The sequence below is a fragment of the Rutilus rutilus genome (assembly GCF_951802725.1).
Source record: "Rutilus rutilus genome assembly, chromosome: 20".
In the NCBI taxonomy this organism is placed as follows: domain Eukaryota; kingdom Metazoa; phylum Chordata; class Actinopteri; order Cypriniformes; family Leuciscidae; genus Rutilus; species Rutilus rutilus.
This window is the reverse complement of record NC_140225.1, coordinates 7,010,137-7,034,408: the sequence shown is the minus strand read 5'-3', so window position 1 is coordinate 7,034,408 and position 24,272 is coordinate 7,010,137. Positions and strand designations below refer to the sequence as shown.

The following is a 24,272-nucleotide window of genomic DNA, read 5'->3' as shown; positions in this document are numbered from 1 at the left end:
AAAGATAAAGCAGCCAACTGGATTGGATCTGACAGCAGCTGCATCAGAAACCGTAAGTAAATGATTTCATAATGCTTTGTCTGTAAATGACGGTTTTATATGGATAATGTTTTCAAAACACTTACTCGCGTGCAATAGCGAGTGGACGTTGATACTGTTTCCCATGTAATGACGTTAGCCAATCATAACAGTGGCCATTTACTGACAAGCCTCTAAGGAGCCACTTCGTTTAAAAACGTATCTTTTCAGACAGATGGTCAGAATGAAGGTTGAAAACGTAGATTTGTTTTTTGTGCAAAAAAAAAAACGTATTAACATTATAAAAGAACCTCAAGGAACATAATTTAAAAAAAATCTATGTCCTGATCCCTTTAACGATAACAACACCGTCATGTAACACAGTTTTAGAACTTGATTTTACACTATTTATCAACACATATGCAGAGAGGGAAAGGAGATCCACAGAGACCATTGTTCATTTCCATCCCAGACAGCAGGCAGTGATTAAATATGCCACTTCTGCTCCACTAATTCATTCACTTTGAAATTCTGCTGGCGAGCAGAGTGCATCTTTTTCTGTTAAAGGCCCACATTGTTTTCACAGGACTTTGGCCTCATTAGCAGGAGTAGATGCTTGGTGTGGGGGATGGGAATCCGGCCACAGAGACTTTGTGTCTTTCGGTCCGTAATGATGTGACACAGTCAATTTGGAGATGCTTATGTTGATTGGGGGTGTCGGCTAAGCATTTTGGGCATATTCTTCTTTCTCTGTGTCCTTCAAATTTCATTGTCCAAGCATATTGTCTTACCAAAATGGACAATGTATTTCAAGATGAGTCTCATGGGACACACAATTAGACATTTCTGTCTTTTTCCTGTGAATATATTCCCTGACGAGGTCAGCTGTCTGTATTGCAGCTGTACCAAAGTATGGAAAACCTGTTGCCTTCTGTTCTTCTTGGGATTCCTTAATACTACCGGGACCATCCATTCTCGGGATGAAGGTGCTGTGGCATCAACTACGTAAGTATTAAGTACTGAAAGAGTCTCTGGGCTCACGTAGCCTGGTCTAAAGGCTTATCAGAGGCTAAGCCAGAGGGGGGGGGGGAACAGTAAAGCTAGTCTCAGTCGACCAGAGGTACGGGCACAAGGCCATCTGTCCATTCTCTGAATACAACTGACAACAAAGGAGGGCAACTCCGAACTAAGGGAATCATACACACTCTGGATCCGCAAACGTTAACTCATCCTGGATTGACAGGGTAAGAAGAGCTGGTGAAGAGTGTAACTGGCATCTTTGCGCCGTCTCAACCTCCATCACTTTCAGGTCAGTTTGCTAACTTCAACCCAAAGCTGCTCATCACACGCAGGGACTTCCAAAAGAAACAAACAGGCGTGTTAATGCTTTTCTGGCAACAACAGTGTTCTTGTACATCTTTGACTAAGGGAAAACTGTTGTTTACCTATATATACACTTTATGTATATTTTGTCTATATATACATATTATACGATATTCTATAGCCTAACGCTGAGTTGTTTTTCATATAATATAGTATATCACTAATTATAAATGATTTTAATGTTAATAAATACAAACATAATTTTTCAAAAATACTGTTCTAAATTTGGGCAGTAATATTACATATTATTGTTGTTGAATGGACATATTCATTGATAGATTTAGTTAAAGATTAGTTTTTTAAAATAAAATTTAGTGTCTGTTTACACTAAACTTTTTAATTCGTTTTAATCGTTAATTTACATAACAATGGCAGTTTGGGGGCCTTAAAATGCGAACTTTTGAAAACAGGTTTCAAAGTGCAATAACGTTATCGTTTCCGTGTTTTAGTCGTTTTTGTGTATCAATGTAAACAGGGATTTTTTAACAGCGTTGTCGTCTGTACGCAAAAACTCAAATGAAAAACGTATCCGTTTTAGTACATTGTTGTCTTGTAACATACTCTTAGTTTGGCGTTAAACGTAATATAACATAAAACACTGTTCACAAATAACAAAGGCTTAGCCATTGGAATTACGTATTTAAAACAGACTGATCTTTTTTGAACACTAATCTGAGTCACCAATTTCCCCCCAAAAAAATTGTACATCAACATTTCAATGCCAGTGGCATAAATTATTTTAATTCCTGATTCATAAACACATTTGACATGTGAAAAACAGCATGTGTGAGATCTATGTTGGAGCTTATTAGTGCCATGCTATATGACGGCAGAATGTTTTCAGATGCCTGTTGACAAGCTTTGGAAAGACAGAAATGGGTCAAATGGGACTTAGCATTAGCCAAACAAATCCGGGCCTAGAGGATTAGACAGGATGGTAGCATGTTTTATGCATTTACCTGATGAAACCGCACAGAACTATTAGCCACACAAAAGAACCGACTTTTTAAAAATGTATTAGATTCAGACACCTTATTTTATATTAACTCATTTAGTCTTGTTCATGACTGGGAATTGAATTCTCAGTCTTTGAGAATACTTACATAACCATAATTGAACAAATAACCCTTTTATTGGTTTTGATATTTCACAGAAGTAAAAAACAGTAATACTGTGAAATTATGGTTTTCTATTTTGGTATACTTTAAAATGTAATTTATTTCTGTGATGCAAAGCTGAATTTTCGTCAGGCATTGCCCAGTCTTCGGTGTCACATGATTCTTCAGAAATCATTCTAAAATGCTGATTTGATGCTCAGTTATTATCAATGTAAGAACCAGTTGTGCTGCTTAATATTTTTTTCGGAACCTGCCATACTTTTTCAGTATTCATTGATGAATAAAAAGTTAAAAAGATTTTTAACAATATAAATCTTTACATGTAACATGTCTTTCTCTTTTAATCTATTCAGCTGTTCACATCTCTTTAGCAAGTTCCTCTGCTGCTGGAGTGTCATGGAAAGAGGGACCACGTTCCATTTAACAGCTTATGTAAGTCTGAAAACATTTCAAAAGCAGTAGTTTTCAACGAGGGCTAACAAACGAAAGCATCGGGACTCAATTGGAATAATAGATCTGATAAATAAAGAAAATGCATTCAATTATTTGTCATATAGCTGCAGGGCCTCATTAGAGGAATATAAGGAATGAATAAGGCCTCATTAAAGGGAAATTTAAAACAATCCACGAACACTTCCTCTGATCTAATGCTGACTCATTTTTTAGTTTCACCCATGAATGTTCTCTGTGATCTCATCTGGCTTAGAATCGATTTAGACGTAGATGGTAAAAAGCTCTGTTATAAAGTGCTCGGAGATGTGCGGAATTTGGGAACAGGCGACATTGTGTTCCCTCACTGATGAATTAATGGGCCTTGTTAGACATGGTCACGCAAACGTCACTTGATCCACAGGCCTAGAAAGACACAAGTGGCTCTTTTGAGTCTTATCAAACACGGTCACACCACTTCTATTAAAGCAGAACCATTAGAGACGTTAGAGGCAGGTCCTCGCCCACCCGAGTCCAAAAGGAAAATAACACCCAACTTTAATGTCAGAGCACAACAACAGGTACCTACAGCTAAACAAAACGAACACACGACTGAATAGACATTTACAGCTGAGACGGTTAACGGGAGAGAATTATGAGTTTTCAAGGCTGAAATGTTTGTGCACTGAAATTCATTTCATATCTGCTCTGACTGAATGGGTAAATTTGTCTGTTTGTGTGCACAGAGACAGTCTGTTTGAAGCATCTAGACCCAAGAGAAGAATGAATATGAATGAGAAGGAGGGAGGAGTATCGGAGGGGGGGCTAAATGTCACCCTCACCATCCGCCTGCTAATGCATGGAAAGGTAAGAAGCGTCTCCAATCCTCACGAGCTGTAATTGTTTGCTTTCAGCCTTGTGTTTTGCAAGCGCATCCAGTCGAGCAATAAATACAGTACCTGAGAAAGATTTAGAATTATAGGTGACATTTTAGATTACAGATCGTCTATATAATTGATTCTAAAATGTTATTTTAGACGACATATTCAGAAATAGTATGGGCAGCATAAAAGTGGCATTTACGCAATCATCTTTTCTTATGAAAAGAAATTAAGTCACAATATTCCTGCTTATGAACATCTACCTGTTAAAGGTTTGGAATAATTGCTATTTTTGAATGCTTTTGAAAGCAAAACAGAAATATTGTGAATTTTTTAATGACAATTTAAAATAACTATTCTATTTTAGTGATGGCAAAGCTGAATTGTCAGTAGGGCTCAAGAAATGTTTCTTATTATCAATGTTGAAAAACTTAATATTTTGATACTCCTTAATTCCATTCAAAAGTTTTGGGTATACTTTTTTTTTTTAAAGAAATTAATATTTTTATTCAGCAAGGATGCTGTCACGATCTGTTGTTTTTTCTGTTTCAGTTTCAAGGGCTTTTAGTTTGCTATCATCATTTCCTGTGTTTCCTTTCTTATGTTTCTTCTGTTGTCATGGTTGCTCATTCAATGATTACACACACCTGTTTCAGTATAGATGCAGTATAAACTTAAAAATGCTGCCGTCGGAGGATGCATTCCATCAATTCCTGATGGATTTTTGAAGGCAGAATAGATGTATCCTTCACTGCTTTTGATATCCCACAATCCTGTGCTTTCCATTCTGTGACAGTTGAGCTAGAAAAAGAAAGACGGCATCTGAAAGTTGCTGGTCAGTTTGTGTGCAAATGAATGTTTTTGACCAACGTTTTCCACTTCTGATGTCATTTCTAGTGAGAAATTACTACTGTAGTAATGTAATATTTGTTTAGTTTTCACCAAAGCTCGCTCTATTTTGCTGTAGATCATTAAACTGTTTCGTAAGGTACCTTCGTGCGCAAATGCCATAGCACACTGTTACGTTTACTCTTCGTGTTCTCTAATCTAATCTGGTCTAATCTTTTGTTTTATTGAATAAAGTTACGCTGCATTTAGATCTGCTGCCCGTAATCTCGTCTTCTTCCTCAGCCCAGTCGCGACACGCATTAAATTGATCAAAAGTGACAGTAAAGACATTTATAATGTTATGAAATACTGCTACAAAAGATACTGTTCTTTTGAACTTTCAAAGAATCCTTTGAAAATGATCAGTTTATAAAAAATATATATATATTAAGCAACTGTTTTCATCATTGATAATAGAAATGTTTCTTGAGCGACACATTTCTGAAGGATCATGTGACACTGAAGACTGGAGTAATGATGCTAAAAATTCAGCTTTGCCATCATAGGAATAAATCACATTTTAAAATATATTAAAATAGAAAACAGTAGTTTACAATATTACTGTTTTTACTGTATTTTTTTATCAGTATATGCATCCTTGGTGAGCATAATAAATTTATTTCAAAAGCATTAAAAAATCTTATTTTTTCCAAACTTTTGATAGTATATATAGTGTAGAATATGAAAACCCTTTAAGAAGACAGATGAAACACTATAATCCAGTAGTTCTACAGTTTACCATGCAATCATTTAGATTAACCACGTTTTTTATTTGTTTGTTTTGTGTGTGTTTCTAGGAAGTTGGAAGTATCATTGGAAAGGTAAACAATTTTCAGTCTCAAAGAACTGTTCTTATTGTGTTTAATATGGCTTACACTCTAATCTTAATATACACATTCTGACATAATTACATTTTTTAAATGATTTTTCCCTTGTTTGGTTTTTAGAAAGGAGAGACTGTCAAAAAAATGAGAGAGGAGGTAAGTGCTTCAGTGATCTTCATGCATGATTAAATAAGACTAATCTTTTTTCATTTATTCTTGAATATCAAAACATAATTTTATATTTTCCATATTAAAGTTTTTAAAACTGATGTTTTTCTTATTACCTATAGTTACCTATTAGTGCTGGGATAATCTGGATTACACAATCAGATTCCAAAAATGACTATTATTACTACACTATAGTTATTTAGTACTTATAATTAGATTATAATACCGGTACTCATAATCAGACTACAGTTACTGTTTATTGATTACATAATTACATATTCACACAATGGCAGTGAATCATTCATCATATTGATTCTCCATTCATAATTTATCTTCTTCTCATGTTTTAAATGGTCCTTTCTAAAAAAGAACATACATTCAGAAAGTCTTCTAGTTTTGTGTAATTACACAGACAGACCAGCCACTAGTCAGGTATAATTACACGGAAAATTGAGAGGCCACAAAGCATATCGACATTGCATATCAAATCAACTCCTGACAAACACATTAATTATCATTTTAATTATTACTCAGCAAGTCATTTAACCATGTATTGCCATATCTTTGGAACGCATTTTTCTTTCAAACACATTGTTAATATAATTTTGATTATTTTAAAATTAATTATTTTAATTTCACATTTTTATGAATTATTTATTAGCTTTTCATTAAATTCACAAACCCCAGTCTGGGAAACCCTGACTAATGTAATGTTTAATGCACTTCATGTTGTTGATAAAGACTGGATTATATTTTCTTTCTCTTCTTATTTTTATATCAATATGGCACATATTATCCTATTCAATTCACTGTGATAAATGAGTTAGGTCAAAAGTAATCCAAAAGTAATCCAAAAGTAGTCAGATTACATTACCTAAAATGTGTAATGTAATAGATTACGTTACTAACTATATTTCTGCAGTTCACACTATTAATGCTGAATAGCTGTATAAAGATTAAAAGTAACTCATTTGGGTGGCCACGTGTATTTAAAAAATTAGACAGCAGAAAAATGGGATAATTTTCAGTTTGAGCAAACTCATCTTATTATCTGCATGATATGGTATTTAACTGGGAGAGGGTGCAATTGTCAGCCCAGAGGCCAGATTGATCAATTAAATGTGATGCAGCACAAAAACTCTGCTTTTCTCTGTGGATTCAGAGTGGAGCCCGGATTAATATATCAGACGGTTCCAGTCCAGAGCGCATTGTCACCATCACTGGACCGTCTGAGGTCATCTTCAAAGCCTTCGCCATGATTGCAGAGAAGTTTGAGGAGGTAGGCGGATTTTTTCCAGCAGTAATGAGCCAATAATGCCATGGGTGATTTGATTAATTTAGATTTTAGTATAGAGTAAAAATATCTATGTGGGCTTACAATATATTCCTAGCTACTATTTGCTATACTTTCCCATTAATTTGACAGAAGTGGTTGTACAACTGATTACTGTAGATGTGAATGATATAGAAGTATTATGCAATTGAATCACAATTGTCTGTGTCAGAATTACAGTGAACTTGATATTTAGATACTAACTTTAATAGTGTGATTTCCATAGTAATATGCCATAAATTATGCGGTGGCCTTTTTTGTACTATTTGATGGTTTATTATACCGTTGTTCTTGTTTATTTTAGTGATTATATTTGTTGATTGACTGTTAATGAGTTTTAAATGCAGAGAGATCATATTAAAAATCCTGCCTTAATCGTTAAATGTTGAAGTTATGATCTGAATTATGAGTCAGTCACTTGCTTTATTTTCTCCATGTTGCACAGCGCAACCAATTGTGTTCTGTAACACTATTACACAGGCTTTTAATTAAATGAATTAAAAGTAAATTAGGTCCCAGCCAAGGGGAACACTAATTACTGTAATACTGACTTACAACTATTTACGCTTTTGTCCCACAATGCAGCTTGATATGGTTATTTTTTTTACATTGCTACGGCACAGCAAATGCATTGATCTCATCTAAATGCAGTTTTTATTGTAAAAAAACAAATCTTGTAAAATCCTGTCAATACTTTGTGTGTAGAGCTTTCATTTCAAACACTGTCAGCACGTATCCCTGAAAATCGTCTTATAAACTTGTTTTTATTAAAAAAAGGACACAATGACTTGACAGGAGCTGAATCGAGCTGCTTTCTGATATATATGGGTCTCTTTCAGGATATCCTTGCATCCATGATAAACAGCACCGTGACAAGCAGGCCTCCTGTGACACTGCGCCTCGTCTTCCCTGCCAGTCAGTGCGGTTCACTCATCGGCAAAGGAGGCTCGAAGATCAAAGAGATCAGAGAGGTAGAAATTCTAGGTAGAAGTTTAATTGTTTGCAAAGGCACAGGGTTTGTAATGCAGGTCACAGCGGCTCCCAGATGATGCACCGAATGATCCGTTAAACAATTAGTTTCCGTTGCCTCAGCGGCAGGCAGAAACACTTAACATCAGCATGATTGATTGTCCTCATCAAGACAGAACTTTTTATTCCTGAGCACAGGGGGCCGCTCGGCTCAGGCTTCCGCTAAATCCACGTTATGAGACGGCTGCACCCCTGAGCTGTAATTTCCTAAACTCGTGAACTCCCTCACTTTTCCTCAAACTTATCTATTCATGGCTTTCGTTGATGGAAAACAAAGCGATCCATCTCACAAGCCCAACCATTTGTTGTCATTTAGCTGCTGAAATTGACATGAGGACAGTGGCTTTTGCTTGAAGGCTTTGTTTTTTTATTCGGCTGGTGGATCACATTGAATAAATATAGCTGTCCTCACTGCTGAGGGCTGTGAGGGGTGAACTGGCTGCTTTTATTCCCAGTTGCTATGAATGTCTAGGACAGGACGGCCCACCAAGGCCTAAATAGACTCACATTTATATACAGTATCCAAATAGCTTGACCTAAATAACTGGCCAGACGATAACAATGTCAGTCATGAGAATAGCTGTAATACCAAAAGGGACTGTATAGCACACTTTTTTTGCAAGTGGCTTTGGAAAGCAATCAAAATTTGTAAACCTCCTCAATGCCGAGAACTTACATTATGAAAAATTATAATTGATCATTAGTAGTCCTATTGCAACTGTTTTAATATGTGCAATATGAACACTGTAGTTTAAAATGCTACTCACCAAACAAAATAAGAAATTCACTCATCCATATCAACATCCCATATTACAAAAATATCCATATCACAACTCTCTGGAACAATCTAATGTGATTGGTTAATAACATCATGATATTTTCTTAATACTCCCTAGTGTCTATGAAAATGCTGTATATTATCGACACTACTTTCTCTGGTATAACACTGCGGACTGTTTGAATATGCCTAGTATATAGTAGGCGAAAAACAGCATGTGGAATTAGTAATATACAGTATGTCATAAATCTTGACGGGCAAAATCACATAATTTCAATATGAATCCTTACGATCGTGAATTTCGCATGCAGGTGAAAACTTTCACCTCAAATTTTTTGCGATGGGTTGAAGTCGTTCACATGGATTCACTGCGTTTACCAAAAGAAAGCTTCTTGGTTTTAAAGTGACTTCAATGGACCACAAAATTTAGTAGACTATTGGAGTACATTTTACTAGAAAATACTATTTCAGTATTTCTACTTCAAAGGTTAACATTTACGTGTTACTTGCCATTTCTTTGTTATTATTTGTGAAATGTATTATATATGGAACATACTGTTCACTGAACAAACTGTCGCAAAGTTAATTCCTCTTTAAATGTAGTAATGCAGTTTTGGATGCACAGCATCTCTCGTTTCATACAAACGCAACTGGTGCCATCTTGTAGTTGTGTCCCAAATGACTCACTGTCCAACATTCCACACTTTCTTTTTCCGGTTAATTCATGCATTCTCCAGGTATCTAAAGTGAATTTGCAGTGTGAACACACAACTCGCACTATTTATAATACAAAACCCAATGGAGTAGTCAAAATAACCACAAAAGATTTTCATAAGTAATGTTACTTTAATATCATTGCAGTGCTAGTTTTGTTGCTAGGCTGATTGTTTTATACATCGCAATGGACTTAAAGATAACATATTGGAAGATTATAAATAATTCTAACTTATTCCAATGGTGACCCAGAACCGCAGATGTGGGGCGGATAATGACCTTCTCCTTTTAACTGTCACTATTTTAAGAAATATGAATGATGCCATTTGTGGCTTTTCTAATCAACCTGTCCAGCATGTGTTGACCAGAAGTGTTGCTGTGTGTCAGAGCACAGGTGCCCAGGTCCAGGTCGCAGGAGACCTACTGCCTGACTCGACTGAGAGAGCCGTGACCATCTCAGGAACCCCCCACGCCATCACACAGTGTGTGAAACACATCTGCACCATCATGCTGGAGGTTTGTGAAAGTGCATCCATCTTTTAATTGAAAATCTGTGCTATTATGCAAGATTTGCCTTGTGCCTAAATGTTATTTCAGAGGTGGGGGAATCTTCTCCAGGTCTTTTTCACCTTCACACTTCATTTGCATTCGCTTTGAGCGCATGCACTAGCCTACATGTTAAATGTCCCTGCTTGCTTCATTAGTTCCCAGAATCCAACCTTGGATGCCTTTGTTTTGCAGGCTTTTCCCTGGCCCGCATTAACTTTGGGCTTTGAACAGTGAAATCCAGTGAGGCTTAACAACAGAGTTCTAGAAACATACTGACTAAACGCCTTTGCTTTTGTCCTGACTGTTTATCTCCCTTATTTAGTCGCCACCTAAAGGAGCCACCATTCCATACCGACCTAAACCCTCCGTAGGTGGCAGCCACACAGTGTTGTCGCAAACACACGCTGCGCCGGTGAGTTCTCCATCCATCAGAAACCATAGAATCGAAACAACACTTCACAAGCAGTAATGTTTCATAGTTCCCCAGTGCCAGTGGGACACTCTGAGTGTGGATATTTACTCTAATTATTTTGCGACATCAGCTGGCAGAATAAATCTAACCCACAGATGCAATCAGTAATACAGTCACCAATGGGGCCATTGGACCTTTCCAAGTGCTCTTGAACATGCAGATCAGACTGACTTTTAATCATTAATTCAGATCTGTAGGTGTTTGAATTGGTAAGCTTGTGACTAATCTTTGTAAACACAGCTGTATATAGCTGGACTAAACAATTCATTCATCAGTATTCTCTTCTATTCAGATCTTGTGAAAAATACTAATTAATACTAACTCTGACCCTTTATTTTTGACATCTCCTCTTGGTATGTCATCCAAAGGGCTTCTGTTGTTCATTTGAGTGATCATGACATTTAGTTTGACTGAGGTGAGGATTGCAAAGGCTAGTTGTCTGTATAATGAAAAATCATGTCAGCTACAAGCTCCATTTGTCTGGAGGATTAAAATGCTAAGAAGCAGTTAAGTTCTGTATTTATTTTTTGCTACATCTGGTGATAGCATGGGATGTTCATGTGATGCCCCCTTGTGGTTACATTAGGAAGAATTTAACATAGTTTAGTCATAATTCCACCTGGCACTCTTAAATATGTTAATGACAAAGAAGTCTCACATGGACATGCCTTGATTTGTGGTGTAAAGTCTGGTCCACTTTGCAGCTTATTCTGGCCAAGAGCTGCCCACTGTAAAATGAACAAAGCAACCAACCACTGTTTGTTTTACGTATTCTTTAGGGGTGAATTTATGTGAAATTTTGTTATTGCAACTATTAAAACATCATCTAAAAAAGTGACAATATGGATCAGCAGTCTCCCCAAATGGTTATACAGAAACCTGTGTAGACTTGATGATCAAAACTTACTGATTATTTTACACAGCAAAATAGGTTTGCTTGTGGATAACTAATACATACTACTACTGTAAGTGTCTCAACAAGATTTGAAGCCACTAACCTGGCAAACCATGGAAAATCCAATTATTAGTCATTTTACAAAAATGTGCTCGTAATATCAACCTGTGATACTTTTTAAGGCCAATTCACACTGCGCCAACTAACACAGACAATCACAAGATTACAGTACTTCTCAGGCATTTCACAACCCAACAAATGCCGATTCAACATGTTCAGTCGGCAAAAATGAGCGCCGACAGACGCCGACAGGGATAACGCACTGATCCAACAAAACCCGGCAAAGTGTCTGTCGCATCTGTCGGCTTCTGTCGGCGCAGTGTGAATTGGCCTTTAAACACTATTTTATTTGAATTCTGATTTACACTTTTGATTTTCACAAAGGTTTTCTAGGTTTTTAATTAAATATGCATCAAATAGACAGCAAGTGCTCCATGGGCATAGCATGTCAACTGTGACTAATGACCAAGGAGCAAATTGGCTGTTATTATTTGCACTAACCTAAATGTGTTATCTGTTTCACAGGCATTTGCTATTCCAGGACAGTTTGCCATTCCACCCCAAGACGTGAGTGTTAGTCCCACTGTCTGATCAGTATCATTCACAGCACACTTCACAACATCACTGCAATGCCCGAGCCACATCCCACCCCTGACACAACCACATTTCTACCACTGCATTCCTCACACACACCTAAGTGCCAATATCCCTGTCCCTCTGGTCACACTGGAGCCTCCACCGCCTTCCTTCGAGCGAGGATATCAGAGGCATAAGGAACGAAGATGCTCTCTGTCTACGACCTTTTATTTGGCATCACTAAAATCGGTTACTCGAAAATCGGTTTCATATCCTTGGTTAAGACACAAGTAAACAATATGTGTTTAATGAAACACTCACATAAAATGCTGTAATTACAATGGTTGCAAAGCAGCACTGTATTGATAAAACCCTAAACAGTTACTAATTTCTAACTAGTTAGGGTTTGTTTTAAATCCCTAAAGCTAAGAAGTAATCTTCTGCAATCAATTCAGGTCAAACTATTCACCATACAAACTCCATTCTGTGGAAGAACATTTCCAGTCTCAATTCAAGTTGCAATTGTGAGATATAAAGTAACAATGCGATATATAGTCAAATTGTGACATACAGTAAAGGTACAATTACGAGACTTAAAGTCAATGCGAGATATACAGTAAAGTTGCAGTTAGTTAAAAAAAGTTGCAATTGTAAGATACAGTCACATTGTGAATTATAAAGATGCAATTGCAAGATTTCAAATCAATGCAAGATAAACAGTAAAGTTGTCACAATTGTAAGATAAAATGTCATATTGTGGGATATAATCACACTGTGATATAAAGTAGCAATTGTGAGGTATAAAGTCAATGTGAGATATACAGTAAAGTTGCAGGTACAAACCATAAAATACAGACTTCCAGATCATTGAGACTTTGTTTAGAAGATCATTTCAGGTGTGTTATATATTTTTAGTTTTGTAAAATTTACTTGACTTGTTTGGCAATAAAAATATAACCAACGGTGATAACGTAATCATAATATTTGCAAAACCAATTGTGATCGGTCTTCTTTTCTTTCATCTATTTGCAATCTGATTTGTGATTGGTCCTGAATGTATGTAACACATCATGTAACACCACCTCTAAACTGCAAAGCCGGTGTCACATTGTCTGTTGATTCTCACAGACAGCTGGCAGAAAACCAGACGCGTGTCATGACGACTGCAGAGCCTAAACGTACCTCACACTTTAACACAATCCTTTTCCTACCTTGCAAACACTTGAATTCCCTTCAGGAAATGCAAATCAGGTTTTTCGATCACATTATTTGGAGGGGTGGACGGTAAGTCCAGAGGGGGACCTGATAACTAATCCAATTTTGAGACTTGATATGGGTGCTGTTCTGTCTGTAGATGTGAGTGTCCTCTGAAATAATTCCATTTTGATTGGCTAGTTCTAACCTCCCTTCCTGCCCCCGCAGTTGACCAAGCTTCACCAGTTGGCTATGCAGCATATCCCCCTTACCTCCCTTGGGCAGAGCAACCCCACCTTCCCTGGTACGTACCCAAAGCTCCCCAGGGAAGTCTGTCTCTCCCTTTGTCTGTCTCTCTGCCTGTCTTTCTCTCGATCTGTCTCTTTCCCTCTCCGCTCTTTCGTCTGTCATGTCTGACCACCGCATGTTCTACTTTTCCACTCTGAAGAAAATGAGGGCGAAGCCATTTTGTGGTAAGGCAAAAAAATATCATAACACTTCCAGCACAATGCCGCACATGCCGTGCCATGATACGACCACTAACCAGTCCTGATAGCTCTAGTTAGTCTGTGTTCGGATGCCAGCCGTTGATGGCTGCTTTGAGCTGTCAAAGGAATCTACGACAGCATCATGACGGCTATGTGATGCATATGTGTCACCCCTCTTTCTCCTTATATGTGAACTCATCATGAACATTTAACATTCTTCCCCCCTCATGTCACTCCATACCTCCACAATACCCCTGACCTGTTCAAACCGCCAGCATTTTCCTAAGCAAACCTGAAGCCCACTCTCACAGCAGCCCACATTTATCATGACAAACAGAGTCCACACATTGCAAGTGCCAGCCCATAATTACTACTATGGAAATAGGGAGTTGAAGAGAAACAGCCTCTCCATAGACGTTTCCGATAATGTGCGCTTTCTGGAAAAGCTTTTATGGGTGCTTTTGAATCCCAGGCAAGCATGAATTTACCAGAAATTCATTCATGACTCATGTACTGAAGCAGCATTAATGCTTTTATACATTGTGTAATTTTAATGTGATATTTTGCGATTTGATTTGAGCAGTCTCAGTGGCAGTGTAGCAATGTTAAAATAAACATTTTCTAAATCAAATTTTTGGTCAGCCATTAGGTTGTCTTTTGCTTACCTTCCCATTTCCCTGCATAGGTCTGGAGGCCTCCTTTGCAACCAGTTCTCATGAGCTGAGCATACCCAACGATGTAAGTTATGTGATCTAGATTTAGGATAAAATAATACACTTAACTTGAGGCATAATGTTTGTTGCAGTTCATGTTGCAGTTATCGTTGTGTACAGTGGCCCCAAAAAGTATTTGGACACTTGAGTCTCACTTCAATTGTTTGAATATCATTGCATTATCTAAAATATATGTTCAAATTATTAATACATTAGAATTATAAATGATGCCATATTTGCAATTACCTAATCAAGGGTATTTATGTTTGCAATTTTTTTATTTTTTATATTTAATAATACAATTTTAAAGATGTATTAATGTTTTTGAAAGAAGTCTCTTATGCTCACCAGGGCCGCATTTATTTCATTAAAAAAAAAAAAAAAAAATCATTTTAGTATACTAAAATATTTCACTTGACACCTTTTTTGGTGTTCTTACATTAAAATACAAGCCACTTGGTTTGATATTTTGTTTTTATTGCAAAGACTTTCATTCAGTTGCAAGTGAATCTTAGGTTTTCAAATGGGGCCATTAAAACAAAAATAAAAATGTATGCTTTACTATCATGCTGTCCCATGACACATTGTTACGCTGATTAAAGTATCTGTTATTGTAGAATTTATTTAGTAAAATTCAAGGCATGCCATATAGTAGAGAAAAACAACTTCCATGTCCTAGAGGTTCACTATCAGCCTCCAGTCTTTTAATGTCCAGATGTTGTTTGCCCCTCACCCGTCTGTCTCTCTGTCTCTCAGCTCATAGGCTGTATCATTGGCAGACAGGGCAGTAAGATCAATGAGATTCGCCAGATGTCTGGTGCCCAGATCAAAATTGCCGGAGCCACAGACGGTTCGGCAGTGCGCCACGTCACCATCACAGGCTCTCCAGCCAACATCAGTGTGGCTCAGTACCTCATCAGTGCAAGGTGAGACCTTTCCCTCTCACAATTTTAACGGATAGCTCAGTCAAAATGAAATTCTGTTATCATTTACTCACCCTCATTTCATTCCAAATCCGTATGCTGTTTTTTTTCTTCTTCTGTGGAACACAAAAGAATTATTGAAGAATCTTCACTTTTCCATACTGTGACAGTTCAGAATGATTATGTCTAAAAAACACAAAAAAAGACACACACACAAAAAAACCCAACTCATTATATAATTTTTTATGAAAGAAATGAATACTTTTCAGCGAGGATGCATTGCATTGACCAAAAGTGGCAGTAAATACATTTATAATGTTACAAAACATTCTAGTTCTTTTGAACTTTCTATGCATTAAAGAATCCTGCAAAAAGTATCATGGTGTACACCACAATATTAAGCAGCACAACTGTTTTTGACATTGATAATAATAATAATAATAATAATAAGAAGAAGAAGAAGAAGAAGAAGAAGAAGAAGAAGAAGAAGAAGAAGAAGAAGAAGAAGAAGAAGAAGAAGAAGAAGAAGAAGAAGAAGAAGAAGAAGAAGAAGAAGAAGAAGAAGAAGAAGAAGAAGAAGAAGAAGAAGAAGAAGAAGAAGAAGAAGAAATGTTTCATGAGCAGCAAATCAGCAGAGAATGATTTCTGAAAGATCATGTGACACTGAAGCCTGGAGTAATGGCTGCTGAAAATTCAGCTTTAGAAATGTCAGGACCTCACTGTGCCTTATAAATTGTCCAAATGAGATGTATAGATCAAAAACTCCAATTAAGGACACTTCAAAAAAAGCCCACACACTCTAACAATGAAGGGGAACCACCAATTGCAAAACAAAAGGACTGCTTTAATGAAGAAGTGACAAACGTTTCAGTCACATGTGACCTTTCCCAATGCCTATAGTTAACTAGGACTGAAACGTTTGCCACTTTGTGGTTTTATCTTGCAATTGGTGGTTCTCTTTCATTGTTAGAGCCTTTGGGCTATTTTGAAGTGTTTACCTAATTGAAAATTTAGCTTTGCTACCACAGGAATTAAACACCTTTTATTTAATTATTTCATAGTATTACTGTTTTTACTGTATCTTTGATCAAATAAATGCTACGAGACTTCCTTCAAAAATATGTTTTACAGTAGTGTATATTCCAAAACTTCTGAAGCCATTAGAAAGCTCTGTGTGAAGTAAAACGTTATTCAATTAAACCCTTATTAAAATCAAAAAGTGTGGCTTTCAACGCATCACATCAGTTGTTTCTAATTAGTTTCATGACCAAATGCATTAATGCCAAATGTAACATCTGCCATCATATTTAATTTGAGAGCTACAGTGGAGGAGAAGAATAACAACTTAAATTTTGGCATTTTCCTCACATTAACTATATGATTCAGAAGACTTATAGGAATACACAGGAATATAGTGTACGGTATATCCTTTCATTGTGAATCTCGACAACCCAAGTCCCCATTCGCTTCATTATATGGTCAAAATAAGAGCAGCCAGTACATTCTACAACATTTCTCCTTTTGTGTTTGACAGAAGAAAGTAAGTCATGAGGGTGAGTAAACACAATGACAAAACGTACATTTTTGGATGAACTATTCTTTTCCCACAATCTATTTTACATAATGGTGTAATATGTAGGTTGTAGACAGCAGTCATGTGGTCTGTTTCATCTCACCCATTTGGCACTCCTTTATTAATTCTCATCCAGGCATGTTAAACCCTTATTATTATTCCTTCTTGTAACACATAACATTCCCTAAATTGATTATTCTTTTCTCTATTTCTCTCACCCCCGTCCCATGTCACTCTCTCCTCTTGTGTGCACCCGTAACCCCTCAATTAACCACACACTTGTCCTCACGTCCCTCCTTGTTTGCGTGGATCTGAATGTGTGTTTGCAGTTTAGAGATGGCTAAACTGAGCATCCAGGCTGCATCGTCCTCCTCTTCCAGCACACCTATCGACCTCAGCCTGGGCTTCCCCCAGTCCAGCTCCTCCGCCTCCACACCCTCTTCCATGGCCATGCTGGCTGCTCCCTCCTCTATTAATGTCCACTCCCCCTCGTCCATGTCCTCCCTCCCCAGTGCCCACTACGCATTGCCTGTTTCCAGCCTGTTTGGCATGAAAAGCGTCCCCCTGCTGGCAGTGCACGCGGCCGCCTCCGCAGGCCTCCCGGCCGGCCTCACCCCCTACACCGCAAAGATCCCCACCTCATCCGGCATCAAAAAATCTGATCGGCAGAAGTTTGCCCCATACTGAGCGGCTATGGTCTATTATCTCACCATTTATGTTGTATCTGTTTGTTATTCGTTCATTAATATCAAGTAGATTGAGAGTGTCTCTCACTGCCCCTTCTTTTTCTTTTTTTTTACATTTTCAACTCTCTTTAATCTGTAATGTTGATGTTTGGTCTGCAAAGTCACTCCATAAGGAGTTATTCTCCATATCAGTGCACACTGTTTTTGAACTCCCTGAAAAGCCTTGATTGTAGTTTTGAACGTTCTTCCAGGAACAAACACATCTAAATATTCCTCATTTAAATAATTCCCACCCAAGCCATAGGCCTGGTTGAGTTACGTTAGTAGTGTGTTGAAACTCGTGGTTATGGTAAGGGGCGTGACATTTCCTGAAACACACTCAAAGTGGTTGACCAATCGCAACACACGGGTTCAGTCAACCAATCAGAGCACATCGTGCTTTTCGGAAGGAGGGGCTTCATAGAGACAGGAACTAAACAGAGCGTTACTGACAGACTGGGAAATAAGGTGCTGCAACAATGTGAAATATTTGAAAAATAATGACTTTTTTGAACATTCAAGCATGAAAACAGAATCTAGTAGACCCCAAAAACAAAATCAAGACTTTGTAAAAGGGCATAATATAACCTCTTTAATGTCTCTGTGCAATATTTCACAAACTAGGAATGGTGAGTGCATGGCAAGATGAATCGCTCCTCATTTTGTCTTCCATTTTGTTTGCCGTTTCATTCTGAAGTTTTTGAGATATCCATCTCGCTCCATATAATTTATCTGACACTGCTCCTGTTTTTTATTTTTTTATTACATTTTTTTTAAGAAAAGCCAAAGCCAACAAGAACTTGATTTATTGGTACTATGCAGCTCACGGTGTTGTGCGTGTGTGTTTCTTAGATAAATATATCTTAAAGCGATCTGAAATGTGCTGATTAGAATGGCTGTCATCATTGTTATTGTATCGCAATGCAATAGTAATTTATAAGAGGGTGTGATGCTCTGCCTCTCATACTGATGATGTTATTCTGACCGTAACCTACTATAACATTGTCAAAACATACATCAATATACTTTTTTGTAAAAAAAACTTTTTATTAACACTGCAGAGAAAATTACAGTAAAACAAAGGCACAGCAGGGCGTCAGAGGGGGGACAATGGGTCCTATTAATACCATGGACCCCCTGATATGATTGAATTAATATATTTAGCAGCTCTATATTTTCATGTATTGAAAACCTATTTATACTGTGTGGGAAAAAATGTGATATATTGTTTTCAAAATTAAATAATTGGTTTTTATATTGCCACTGAATTAATGACAAAACAAACTATTTCAAATAATATCTGGAAAATATTCACATCAAAAGGGGTAACACTTTACTTGAAGGGGTGTGCATAAGACTGACATGACACCTTCATAATCATGACATGGCAGATGTCATAAATATGAAGGAGGTCTTATGCATGTTTATGACAACTGTCATTAAGTGTCATTCGCTCAATTATGACATTTTTAATGCAAATATGACATTGTTTGAGATGTCTTTGTTATGACAACTTGACATAAACCAATACATCATAACCTGTCAGTGTCTTTGTCATGACAACTTGACATTACCAAGACAACATAAATTGTCATAAATATGTCATAAACATGACATAGCAGATTAATTATCAAACTTAAGAAACCACTTAGCTTAATGGGTTTCATGACAGCCAATGTCAAAACCAACCACATGACAGTTTAATGAAATGTTAACCGATAAAGCTAAGTGGTTTCTTAAGTTTGATAATTAATCCGCTATGTCATGTTTATGACATATTTATGACAGGTTGTGTTGTCTTAGTAATGTCAAGTTGCCATAACAAAGACATCTCACACAATGTCATATTTGCATTAAAAATGCGAATGACACTTAATGACAGTTGTCATAAACATGCATAAAACCTCCTCATGTCATGTCATGATTATGACGGTGTCATGTCAGTCTTATGCACACCCCTTCAAGTAAAGTGTTACCGATTTTCACAATGAATATTGTTGCAATAAGTATAATAAGGGCCATTAAAAATATTGAACATCTTAATTATAACATGTACACGTTGACAGTAACTGTTCAAACATTTGGGGTCAGTATGCCTTTTTTTAAAGAAATTAATACTTTTATTCAGCAAGGATGCATTAAATTTATCAAAAGTGACACTAAAGACTTTATAATATTACAAAAGATTTCCATTTCAAATAAATGCTGTCATCAAAGAATCCTGATTAAAAAAAGTGTAAAATTTTTCACAAAAGTATTAAGCAGCACAACTGTTATCAACACTAATAAGACATGTTTTTTGAGCAGCAAATCATCATATTAGAATGATTTCTGAAGGATAATGTGGCACTGAAGACTGGATTAATGATGCTGAAAATCACAGAACATTACATTAAATTATATTTTACAACATAATAAAATAGAAAAGTTATTTTAAATTGGGATATTTCACAGTATCACTGCTTTTACTGTATTTTTGATCAAATGAATGCAGTCTGGATAAGCACAAGAGACTTCTTTCAAAAACGTAAGAAAAAAAAAAAACCCAGAAACATTTGAACGGTAGTGTATGCATTTTATATCTTTTTGTTTGTTTTTTTCTCTCTAATTTTCTTTGAACCCCCATAGCGCTCCCTTGCAACTCCCTGGACACCAGTTTGAAAAGCCCTAGTAAAACCTATACTTTGTGTTAAATGTAAAGCAATATCTACTAAAAGGTGTTATTTTTCTCTAAGCTAAGATAAACAATGACACTATGAAACTGTGACAGCAGATTATATGCTTCTTATGCCCAGCAGGGCTAATTATCAGATGTACAACTGTTTTTAACAATAATTTGATCTGTTGTTCTGTATGATTGTGTGTTTTCCTCCTAGGCTGTCCTCAGTGATAGCAAGTCTGAGGCTGTAGTGCAACATTTACAGCTAAACATTAATCTCTGATTGGATTACCCTAAAGACATAGTGGACTCTTATGGACTCAGACACTACTCAAGAAATCCTGGCTACATGATGTAAATTGTTTTCTAACTTGAAAACTATGTATTAAACAGATGCGCTGTTACTGTAGTTTCAACCATTCAATGTGACATGTATTTGTGTTTGATTTTAGATTGCTTGAAATTCTGTACACATTTTACTGTTAAAGTATGACAAATCAATGTGCTTTTGACATTTGACGTTAATTAAACAACAGCTTTTTAATAGTACTCACACTCTTTTGGTTTAATTTTATATCCAAAGATGACTTTTCTTCAAAGAAAATGCCTTGGCATTGCATTTATAAAACTTTTAATGAAATGATACTTTTTTAATTCCCTATTTCCTTGCATTTCAGTGCCTGACCTGTTGTGATTGAAGTTAAAAGGTAAAAGAAAATAGTTTTCATGGTGCTGATGCATATCTGCTGCCGTGAGTCTTTCAATAATACATGCAGTGCTTAAAACAGGGTTATTCTGGTAAAAGTGCGCTGGTCTCTAAGAACCTGGAAGTACATTCCCTCATGGGGAAAGCTGTTTTCATGCCCTGTATGTGATTCATGTTTGTCTTTTGGAGAGCTTATTTTGTCCTGCTTATCAACCATTTGTTTCTGGTGGATGTTTGCTTTTTTGTAAATGTCATCAGCACTCACTGGTTTACTGGAGAACAGACACTGTGACAGGCTGAATGCTATTCATCTCAGTCAGCCCCAGAACATATCATGCCCATAGGAACTGGTGATAATGCATGAACCAACAATGCATCAGAAACACTACATGTTTTCTCATGTCATGATCTTCTACATGCGCTAATAATTTCCTAAGACATATGAATGCATTATGACATGTTTTACCTTTGTCTTGGATGTTTCACGACAGACTTCTTTCTAGGGTTCTTTGACACAGTTTCCTCCCGTAGAAGAAAGGCCTCTATGAATATTAAAGCTAAGGTGAGACAATGTTTTTAAAAACACTTTATACTGTTGGTTGAAACTGTTCTCAGGACCAAAAAATGTTCGTCTAAATGATAGGATGTTCTACCTGTCAACTTATGTATTTCTCGCGCAGACATCATACGCCATCAGCGGTTCCACAGGGCTCCATGCAGAGTTGTAGGCTGCCTCCGAAAACGCATACTTCCCTACAAAAGATGTGACAAAAGAAGTATGTCCATAAAAGAGTAGGCAAAAAGTATCTCACCTACTACTTCCAGTGAGATTCTGAAGTGTGCTTACGACAGACACTTTACTATCCCATGAAGCCATGGGAGAGGATTTATGAATGGCAGTGAAGCGACGCAACTGACGCTGGTAGGTCACGTGATAATGACAACATGGCGTATGTAGTATGTATGAATTACATTCATATTCCACACATTCAAACTATATAGAACATACTTTTTTAGCAGTCGTGAAGTAATTACTTTTTCAAAATAAGTACCTACTCAAGAGAGTATGTGATTTCGGACACTGCCAATGACAAACGGCAACCACCTTTTACAGTTCCTCCTGAACCAAAACAATGAGCTTATGCTGCGTTCACGCCATGTCGTAACCGAGTGGTGTAGTGCTCTGAGTTGTATACTTGCTTGGATTTATGCATTTCAATGGCGACACTATCGACGGCGAAATGAATCTGCAGCAGTCACATTGTACAGGTCAGTGCTCTTTAAGTTGTTTATATTCATTATTATTGTAATGTTATGTGCTTTGACACATGATGTAGTTTAACGCTGTCTCACGTGACGCTTTGCTGTGTGTGAGATCATGTATTTTGACGGTGGCGTGGCTTTGGAGACGCTCTGGGATCTTAGCTTTCGAAGCTAGCTTGCTATTGCTAGCCTCTCTGAAATTGCCTACTCCAACTTTAATAGTTTGTCTGAACTTTTTTACCCTTTAGCAGAAATGTCTTCAGAGTCTCAGTTGGTTCTAGACAACAAACTTTGTCAGGCAAAAATCAGAATGAACTTTTTGTCACCCTTGTTTTAGATACTACCTTTTCAAAGGTTCTGCTGGGACAGGTTTCCCTGCAGGTTGCTCAATCATGCATGTGGTCTGAGTGAACCATTAGCACGCTGTCACTCACTGCACGTAGAGCCCTTGTCCTGTTCTCAGGGAGCAGAGGCCCCATTCAACATTAATAAAATAACTTCCGCTTTTAGAAAAACACTCTCACACTAAGACGTTTTGCCGAGCCGTAAGAATTTGACCTTAACCCTGTCTGCTTGAAGATCTGAATCACGTCTGCATGCTAAATACAGGTTTGGAGTGGATCAATTCTTAATGGCCATGGAAATGTGGTGTCAGAAGTGGACCTCCTCTCCTCTGTATGGAGGGGGTCGTGGTGCCAACAGCGTGTGCTCTGTTGTGAAATGTAATGTTGTGGATATCTATCCCTGCCTCTTTGTTAATGTTGAATTAATGATTTTCGCCTCTCACCCCATCAAAAGTAGATGGTGGAAATGGCTTCGACTGACCCTGAATAATCAATTATATTAATGCAGGCCTGTGCTGGATATGAAGAGCATTTCTTTAAAAGGACGTAATCATCTGGCCTCAAGCACCACTGTCGTTCTGTGTTTATGTGTGCGTGTTTCAAAATTGTCCCCAGAAGTTGGCTAAATCTGACAGTGTCCTTTTGGGGACATCTGGGGACGTTCTCATTTGGAAAAACAATTCATATATAAAATGGTGTTGTTGTTTTATTGAAAGAATGTAAAAAGATTTGTCCTGAAATTAGATACAGTAGTGTTTAAGAGTTGGGGGTCCGACTCAGAAATCCCTTATGCTAAGGTTGATTTTATTTGATAAAAAATGCAATAAAAAAAACAAAAAAATGTAAAATAATATTACAATTTAAAATAACTGTTTTCTATTTGAATGTACTTTAAAATGGAATTTATTCCTGTGATGGCAAATCTGAATTTTCAGTCTTCAGTCACATGATCCATGATCCTTTACTGAATAAAAGTATTCTTTCCAAAAAAAATAATCTTACTGTCTCCAAATTTTTGAATGGTAAAGAAAATCTGACAAAGCTTATAAAAAAAATAAATAAAAAAAAATCAGTAATAAAATAAACATTTATGGGTTAGTCTGCTGTCATTATAATCAGATTTATGCAAAAACAACAGTATCAACATGTTGAGAACTGACTATTTGAAAGTCATGCTTTAAATCAAACAGAGCTTTCAATGTACTGATAATCAACAGGTTTGTATAGGGTAGAGTTATGGTTATACAGTTTAACAAATTTGATCTCATTCATATAAAAACTAGGTGTGTGTGTGTTTACTGGTTTGACCTACATTAGGTTTCAGGACACGCACCCTAAATTATAAGGACACGCCGAAAATATGAATTTTTTTTTTATTAAAATTGTAACCATGCAGAAAGTTTTCTGTGATGGGTCAAGGGGTAGATAGGGTTAGGGGGTAGAAAATGTCAGCTCAGTATAAAAACAATTACGCCTATGAATGTCCTCACAATGAGGTGTGTGTGTGTGTGTGTGGCCTGGTAAACCCTACATTAGGGGTACAAAATGTCCCTACAAAGATGGCAATAT

At 36.9% G+C, this 24,272-nt stretch overlaps 1 protein-coding gene across 5 annotated transcripts; it reads left to right on the top strand.

Moving 5' to 3' along the window:
• The first annotated feature begins 786 nt into the window (after window positions 1-786).
• Window positions 787-23,510, top strand: LOC311279797 (poly(rC)-binding protein 3). Of its 5 annotated transcripts, none has more exons than XM_084391532.1 (14): window positions 787-1,327; window positions 2,873-2,951; window positions 3,695-3,815; window positions 5,515-5,538; window positions 5,665-5,697; window positions 6,872-6,988; window positions 7,882-8,013; window positions 9,951-10,079; window positions 10,435-10,524; window positions 12,065-12,106; window positions 13,538-13,613; window positions 14,483-14,535; window positions 15,267-15,436; window positions 20,608-23,510. In XM_084391532.1, exons 3-14 carry the CDS (start codon window positions 3,732-3,734, stop codon window positions 20,639-20,641), a joined length of 984 nt encoding a protein of 327 aa, XP_084247658.1. In that variant the 5' UTR covers window positions 787-1,327; window positions 2,873-2,951; window positions 3,695-3,731; the 3' UTR covers window positions 20,642-23,510. The 5 variants fall into 5 exon arrangements, with proteins under 5 accessions (XP_084247658.1, XP_084247657.1, XP_084247656.1 ...); XM_084391531.1 differs by having other exon boundaries at window positions 1,104-1,327; window positions 2,891-2,951; XM_084391530.1 differs by lacking the exon at window positions 20,608-23,510 and adding an exon at window positions 17,336-18,614 and having other exon boundaries at window positions 1,104-1,327; window positions 2,891-2,951.
• Window positions 23,511-24,272: the final 762 nt, after the last annotated feature.

Bases quoted from the DNA above. Each gene is read 5' to 3' on its own strand.
- LOC311279797 (XM_084391530.1), top strand. From the start codon at position 3,732: ATGAATATGAATGAGAAGGAGGGAGGAGTATCGGAGGGGGGGCTAAAT. The intron at 10,525-12,064 runs GTGAGTTCTCCA...TCTGTTTCACAG, and splicing joins CGCAAACACACGCTGCGCCG to GCATTTGCTATTCCAGGACA. The intron at 12,107-13,537 runs GTGAGTGTTAGT...CTGCCCCCGCAG, and splicing joins TTGCCATTCCACCCCAAGAC to TTGACCAAGCTTCACCAGTT.